Source organism: Poecilia reticulata, linkage group LG8 (genome assembly GCF_000633615.1).
Source record: "Poecilia reticulata strain Guanapo linkage group LG8, Guppy_female_1.0+MT, whole genome shotgun sequence".
NCBI lineage: Eukaryota > Metazoa > Chordata > Actinopteri > Cyprinodontiformes > Poeciliidae > Poecilia > Poecilia reticulata.
This window is the reverse complement of record NC_024338.1, coordinates 24,887,190-24,895,188: the sequence shown is the minus strand read 5'-3', so window position 1 is coordinate 24,895,188 and position 7,999 is coordinate 24,887,190. Positions and strand designations below refer to the sequence as shown.

The 7,999-nt window shown below is 41.6% G+C and overlaps 1 protein-coding gene across 1 annotated transcript in view; it reads right to left on the bottom strand.

The window, feature by feature from the left end:
• The window catches only part of vat1 (vesicle amine transport 1), a 34,656-nt gene extending 30,210 nt beyond the window's left edge, over positions 1–4,446 (bottom strand). The window contains exon 1 of the mRNA XM_008417000.2: positions 3,523–4,446. Coding sequence (XP_008415222.1) covers positions 3,523–3,933 — 411 coding nt within the window. The 5' untranslated portion in view covers positions 3,934–4,446. The remainder of the gene's footprint in view (positions 1–3,522) is intronic.
• Positions 4,447–7,999: the final 3,553 nt, after the last annotated feature.

Here is a 7,999-nt window from a genome sequence, read left to right as displayed (position 1 = left end):
CTGGACGCCTCCCTGGTGAGGTGTTCGGGGCACATCCCACCGGGAGGAGGCCTCGGGGAAGATCCAGGACACGCTGGAGGGACTATGTCTCTCGGTTGGCCTGGGAACGCCTTGGGGTTCCCAGGAGCTGGAACAAGTGGCTGTGGAGAGGGAAGTCTGGGCCTCCCTTCTGAAGCTGCTGCCCCCGCGACCCGATCCCGGATGAAGTGGAAGAAAATGGATGGATGGATGGATGGATGGATTCTCCCCTTCTTTCATATTCATGTATTATTCTGTGAATAAAACAAAACTGGATCTACCAAAATGTAATGCATTTAATCCACTGCTGAGACGTTCCCACTGAAAAAATGGCTGCTACGGCTACCTGTCCATCATGTCTCCTGCTTTTTTAGCTTTTTGTGCAGGCAGAGCTGTGCAGAAAGCAGCTGAAACACTAGTCACTAATAATTATGATGCTCAAAGCAATTTTATGACGTAGAAGAATAACTTTTTTGTTCAATTTTAACACAAGATTAACTTGAACCAACCTAAGATATTTTTTACAAGTTGATCTATCAACGAGTACATAAAAACAGAAAGCGAGCATGTTAGCGTTAGCTTAGCATTTCAGTAACATTTGCCTCATGAAAACACAATTGAAGCAAGATGTGTTTACTGAAGACTGAAGCCGTATGAAACTTTGACGTTTCTCTTTTACTATTCAAATGAATGCATCACCTCATCTCATTTTGCAACTGGACAAACAAAGTAAAAGTTTTCACCTTAGAAAATCAATTATATTTTACCGTTTGCCTTGTATTGTTCTTTAAAAGTGAGCAACAAGTCATCTTGCTTGTCATTCGAGGTATTCAGATATGACCAGTGGGTAAAGGGGGGTTTCTCAAGATGACTTGAGACCAGATAGATAGGGAAGGAGGGGGACGACAGAGGAAATACCAGACTGACAATGTGGACCGGAGGGAGGTAATTGAGAACATATGGATCAGATCCCTCCAAAACTCGCCAATGGAGAGAGCCTCCATGTTTTTTAAACAAGCCTGGAGGAAGAGGGGGAAAAAAAAATGCTCCTATTTGGCATCAGGGGAGCTTTGGTGTGATTTGTGATGTTTCCTCTCTCTCTCACCGCTTACTCTCCATTACTCTCCCAACAATCCCTCTTAGGTCATGTCGGGTGAGCTCACTGCAGGCTCACTCAACATTACCGAGGATCTGAATGAGTGCTTATTTTGTAAAAGTTATAGGATTACAGCAAAATATGAAATCTGCAAGACAAAAGAAGTGGAATCAATCATCAAACGAATAAGTGAGCCTGGAGTCTGTCAGGACACATCCAAGCCATCCAGCATAGATTACATTTCTATACCAAAGTTTATTTTCAATATAGAAATCTAAATGTTTCCAATATTAATATCATAAATTCATATTACAATGTATTTTATGGTTCTGAGAGGCAAACAAATTAGAGAGTGAGAGATGCCAGAAAGATGAAATAAAATCCCATTTGATTTGCTGCATATGTTACTTAATCTGTTTAAAAAGTATCATGTGTTTGGAGCTTTCTTAGAAGGAAACACTCAGACACACCCATTATGTGTCTTTGTGTGTGTGTGTGTGTGTGTGTGTGTGTGTGTGTGTGTGTGTGTGTGTGTGTGTGTGTGTGTGTGTGTGTGTGTGTAAGAGATGGACAGAGCAGCAGATGAACCTCCCTAAATAAAAGCTGCAACATTGTGGTCAGCCAATTCCCTCTGAGTTAGAAGTTAAAAAAACAAACAAACAACGGATCTCAGAGATCTCCAGTCATTAGAGGGATTGGCTCTAAATTCAATTAGCTAAAAAAAAAAAAAAAGAAAAAGAAAAAAGGCTGCCAATGGATGTGGGAGTGTGATGACAAGCTGCATATGTGTCGTTTGTGACCTTTAAATCCAATCAACATCACTGACAATGAGGGAAAAACAGCAATAAATTAATCTGGGCTGAACTTTCACCGCTGATTCCGCGAGCATCCTGCGCTCAGACGCACGCGCCACGCCCAGCCAGGTGAAGTCAGTCTGCTCGCGCTTGCATCACACATGTGCTAATCAGGATGTTATCCGGAATATGATGCTCAAACAATGTGAATCACCACCGCTGTGTGTGTGTGTGTGTGTGTGTGTGTGTGTGTGTGTGTGTGTGAGGTGAAATTGCCTCTCAGAGAACGTTGCCGTGGTGATGCCATGCAGCCAGGATAGAACCACGAGCGACCACTGACCTGTGACTCATCACGAAATGCAAAAAGACGCAAACCTCCACCCCCACTCAGCCCAACAATCTTCTTACAGTAAGAGTTGAAATGGAATTATGATATAATTATTGTTGCACATATGTTCTAGCCGGCAGCCTTGCAGCTGTGAGGACAAAGACGGCCCCACTGCTCACACCTGACGGTGTCTGTTCCTGCCGCGCCTCGCCCTTTTCCACTCTGCGCGTTTGTGCGCCAGCGTCGCTCCCGGTAACAAAAGGCGTCGCTGACTCCGAGCTCCTCCACCGGTGTGAAACCACATCAACCACTGTGAGCCCCTTCCGATGACTCTCCAAAATAAATTGCTGCCTCTCCACCAAAATCAAACGTCTTTGAATTCACAGTTGCCACTTGCGCGGATTCTGACACTTTACAGAGTTAGTTCCACGCCCCTCCCCTCTCCGTTTATGGTTCTTTTTTTTTTATTATTATTATTCATTCTAAGTATGTGTGATCAAAAACGGATCCAATTCGCAACGGAGAGAGGAGAGCTTTAACTTTGAAAGGCAAGAAACTCCAATTTCCTGTCTCGCCGCTTGCCAGCTTAACGCAGCGCTCCGCACCGTGGCGCACATCAAAGCGCACAGCAGCAGCGTGGGCGCAGCGACGATCGAAGGCATCTCGTGGATTTAAATGGTCTTATTTAGCTTTACGCTTACAACACACGCAGCGGTGGACAGACAGAAACAACAGACTGCATCTTTGCAACTTATTTGCAGCTTATAATGGAAGTTGGCTTAAGTTGCAGTTGAAAAAAAATGGTGAGACAGAAGGGGCGACGCCTGCTTTCTGGCGGCGTTACAACTTGTGTCATCAAACCACTTTTTTTTTTACAGACATTAAATGATTCCAGATCCGACAAATAAACCAATAAACTCAACTTTTATGCTCCTCAATTATTCGGACATGAGAACTAACTGAATAAGCTGCATTTTAACATCCAGTAAAGGGCGATCAAAATGCACAAACTGATTGTAATTAGTGTTACATTCGTTAAAAAAAAAAAAAAAAAAGAAATCAATTTGAACCTTGAAGCTTGAAGTTCATTACATTGTGCCACTGACACAATGAGGCTGCGCTGCCGTCTCCGAGCAGCGAGTGAAGCCTGACACGCCCATATATCCACAAAGCGCCCCAAAAAACGAGCCGATATTAAACAATATCCATCACTTTCATATTAAAAAATAAACACAGAAACAAATATTCATCTGAATGCAAAGAATGYCAGAGGGATGTGCGCTTACTTTTCTGTCAGTCACTTCTTCCCCCACAGCCTCCACCACCCCGGAGCACTCCATTCCCGGGGTGACCGGCGGGGACGGCAGCCGGTCGTAGAGACCCTGTCTGGCCATCAGGTCGGCGAAGTTGAGCCCGCAGACCTTGACCCGGACCAGCACCTCGCCGGCTTTGAGCGTCGGCTTGCCCTTCTTCACCTGCAGCTTGACTTTATCATAGCCTCCGTAGCCGGTGAGCACCAGAGCGCGGTAGGTGAACGTCTCCTCCTCGGGGGCCTTCTCGGTGGTCGCCGCCGGGGTGGCCGCTGCCTCCGCGGACTCCGTCTTGGGCGGCTCGGCTTTGGGCTCCTCGGCGGGCTTGGTCTCCTGCTTCTGGTCCACGGCGTTTTGCTGCTGAGCAGGTGCGTCCTCTCCAGACATTGTTGTGCAGAGACGGTGGGGGTGGGGGATTCTAGAAAAAAAAAATTAACTTTAAAAGGTTTTCTTTTGTTTGCTTGTTTTTACTTTTTTTTTTCTTTCTTTCTTTCTTTTTGTTTTAGTGAATTCTGCAGCCGTGGACGGTTTCTCCGGGCGGGAAGTGCACGATTTGCTTTGCAAGAATAAAAAGAAAAAAAGTCAGAGTTTCTCTTTTCAGCAGTCTTGCATGGAGACACAAACCCCGACAAAGTGGGTTGATCAGTGGCTGTCAACGCCGCGCTCTGACTGAGAGTGTGAGTGGGGCGAGACGGAGGCAGACTGGAAAACACGGAAAAATTCAGGGATTGGCTTATGTGGCTGTCTGGGTTTGGCTGTTCGGATGGAGCAATAAATTAAGTCCTTAAAGCATTAAGCAGAGAGATCAGCTGGAGAAATAGTCCCAGGGAAGCAAAGCCAAGCTTAATAAAGCTAAAACCTGCCTTAAAACTGCTGGCCAGACTATTCTATGAAAACAGTTCAACTGTAGAAAATAAATGCGTCTATTTATTTGGCTATTTTTTTTTATTTTTATGATAAGGCTCATTAAATAGAAAATCCACCTTCCTAAAACTGAGTCTCACATACAGTGCCTTGAAAATGTACTCTTAATCCTTGAACAATTTCATATTTCTTCACATTACAACAACAAACTGTAACAGACATTTAGCATCAGTGTGAGCTGGATAAAAAATAAAAATAAAATCTTTAAATGCTTTCAGAAATGCTAATATGTTAAGGCATTTCTAACTGTTTTTCCCAGAGTGCCCCTGTGCCTGATGAAGACACAATTCCCACAGCATGATGCTGCCACCACCATGCTTTGGGCAGTATTGGTTTTCCGTTACTCTCTGACCAGAGCACCTTCTCCCACTTTTAATGGGCATCCTCATGACTTTCTCTCCTTTCTTCATGCTAATACCTGCTAAGCTACATTTTTCAGATTTTAATCAGTAAAATCTTTTTAAACCTATTTCTCATTTTCCTTTCACTTCCGTTATGCACCACTTTTTGTTAGTCTCTCATGACATTGGAATAAAAATACATTGAAGTTTGTGATTATAATGTGACAAAACATGGACAAAAATTCCAGAGATTAAAAATTAAAGCTCTGTATTCCTGGTGATGTTTTTTGAGACCATCTATTTGAGTTTTTTTTGCTTTTTTTTTTTTTTGCTTTTTCTTCTTTATTTGCATGTTTTTTTCAAAGCTCTTCACTTTTATTCTGCATTGATTCAGCAAAATGTTTGAGCCACACTTGAGATTTCAAGACAGTTTGTCAGCAATAAAATGGATGAAAGCATTGTGGTCACCAACGCCAGCTAATCAGCTTGATTCTTATACTTCCTGTGACACAAATATACACACAGGTTTTCATTTAATACATTTTTTTTTTTAATCTTGCAGTCTGGCTACCCAGCTTTGGTTTGTATCAGTGCATATTTGTTAGTGTTAGAGTTTGTTTTTTTAATAATAAAGACAGAAAAGACAAAAGTTGTTTCTTTTTCAGCTACTGCTGACATTTTTTCCCCCCTTTTGGTCTGATTGCCAGATAAATCACGAGCTGCACTGACACAATTAAGGGATTTTAATTTATTGCCACTTGCATCTGCATTCTGTTTACTGCGGCGTGTTTAGCAGAGAGGTTTTTCAAACACCAGGAATGGGAGGAAACGTCTGTTTATGCTGCCTATTCTACAGTAGGACTTGCAGGAACCTTGGGCCTGCGTATGGCTCATTGTTGCTACTTCCCTGCACAGGCAGCTCAGAAAAATATGAGTTAGTGTTGAGGTCAGGCCAGTTTCTCGGTGAAATAATATTATCTGCTCTGCACTGCTTGGCCAGGAGCGAGGGGGAATCCAGAGCTGGCAGGTGGGATGACCAATGAGCGATCACAAGAGACATTCRCTGAGTCGGATTGTGTACGTTTGGGTTTTCCTGCAGGTTTTACAGTTAGAAAGAAGCGCGTCTTTGACGAAACCAATTATCGCTGCAATTCATAATCGCCCCAAAATAAAGTAGAGTAGATTTCAACAAAGCGCATAAAAGTCTTGCCCAGTGTCCATCAGGGAGATTGACCACAGGAGGAGTGCAGAGACACCTTGTGGCTCTAAAGTGCCACTCAGCACTAAGTCAGCAGAGTCCCAATCAATATGCCACAGGGGCTTAATGATGTATAATGCAGGCGATATAGATCCGCTGCTTTGACACAGGCAAAATGTTACAAACTAAAATGTTTTCTCTTGTCAACTGCTCTGTAAATACTCTGCAAGACTTGAGTGAAGTCTTTTTACCTTCCTACTTTTCTGCCAAGGATCCAGAGTCTAATCTCTCAAGTTTTTCTTTGCCATTTTGCAGAGCATGTTCCAGCAGCTCAGAAATGCGTCCGTCACAGCTTAACATGGCTGGAGTTAAAGGACGACAGATACCTGCACACCTGATGTCGTCGGGAAGCTTCTTGTTGCAGTAGGCTGCAGAAAGCGTGATGTTGCTCAGCAGGATAATCAGCCTGGATAAACTCCTGTGTTCTGTTCCAGGCACATGGACGGAGTCTGCAAGGAGTCTCTGAGGATGTGCTGTTTGAACTGTAAACACACCCACATTGCCGTTCCATTAAGTTGAGCAAACACAGAGATTTAAAAGAGATCTATGAAGATAAATGAATAAGATTYGAATCYCCTACACGGCTGCCTGCATGACTTACTGCTAGATTTAAAATGAATACCTTTGTGTGGCTTCAGTCACTTATCTGCTCATCAGTCAACTCATCATGTTTCAATGACAAGTTAAACCTGTTCACCTTCTGTCACCATGAAACCGTAAAGCACAATTTGAATAAACAGATTTAATTGCTTATGTAAGAAAAACAAGATAAAAGCCTTCAAGCCTCAATCAGTCCAATCCAGTAACTCCATTTCACATAGTGCAATAAATGACAGCACCTTTTTTTTTTTGTAAAATGTTATTTTTGTTCTGCCCACTTAAAAAAAATTAAGTACAAAATATTTCCATTTTGTTGTATTTTATTTATTTTTTATGACCGTTTCTAATCCAAAAAGCCAATAGACTCCCCTTTAACTTAATCATTTTTAGTTTAAAAGATAGCAGAAAAAATATATATTTTTCTGTTTTATTTCTTCCAGTCTTAAAAATACAAACTTACTGAAACACTGATTTCCTTAAAACCAAGAGTTACTCTTGATTCATAACAACTGGATGATGTTGGTGATGGGATTTGACAAAATGTTTGTTTGTTGCTAGCTTCRTAATTTATTACTGTATTATGTTTTATCACATAAAGCACTTTGATCTCCTTGCCGCTGAAATGTGCTGTACAAATAAACTTGACTTTATTTGACTTCATCTTTTACCTAACTTAATCTAAGTCAATGAAAGAGCGGCTTCATTAGACGAAGATTAAAGTTTTTATACCGGTGGCCCAGACCTGAACTTCACTGAAAGTCTAAGGAGGGTTCTGCATCAGAATCTGACTTGATTGGAGATTTTATTTTATTTTCACAGAAGAGGAGGTAAATATTCCCACGTCAAGATGTGTCATGTTGATATACTGCTATCCAAAAAGATAGAGAACTGTGATCAAACCAAAAGGTGTTTCAACAGATTATCAGTTGAATGGTGTACTTGTGCAACCACATGATTTAGTTGCCTTTTTTTCCCCACCATAAAGATGACAGCTTGTTTTTCAACTTTCTCTTATTGATCAGAGAGAAAGTGCAGGTATTATCTTTTTTCTTTTCTTTTTTTTAACTTCTAAAACAGCCACTGTTATTCTAACAGAAGCAGACAGACCTTTTATGTGATGTAATATCACTTTTACATTAACTAGACCTTTTGCTTTGCTCTGTAAAGGAGTCAGTTATGTAAAATGTTCTTTACCCAAGTTGAATTGTATTTAAATGATTAAACAAGTAAAAGTACAAATACTATTTAATCTTCATCTTACAGCATCATGGACAACGCAAACCTTTTCTAAATAGATGCATTCACATATTATTGATCGAACAAAAGTCAT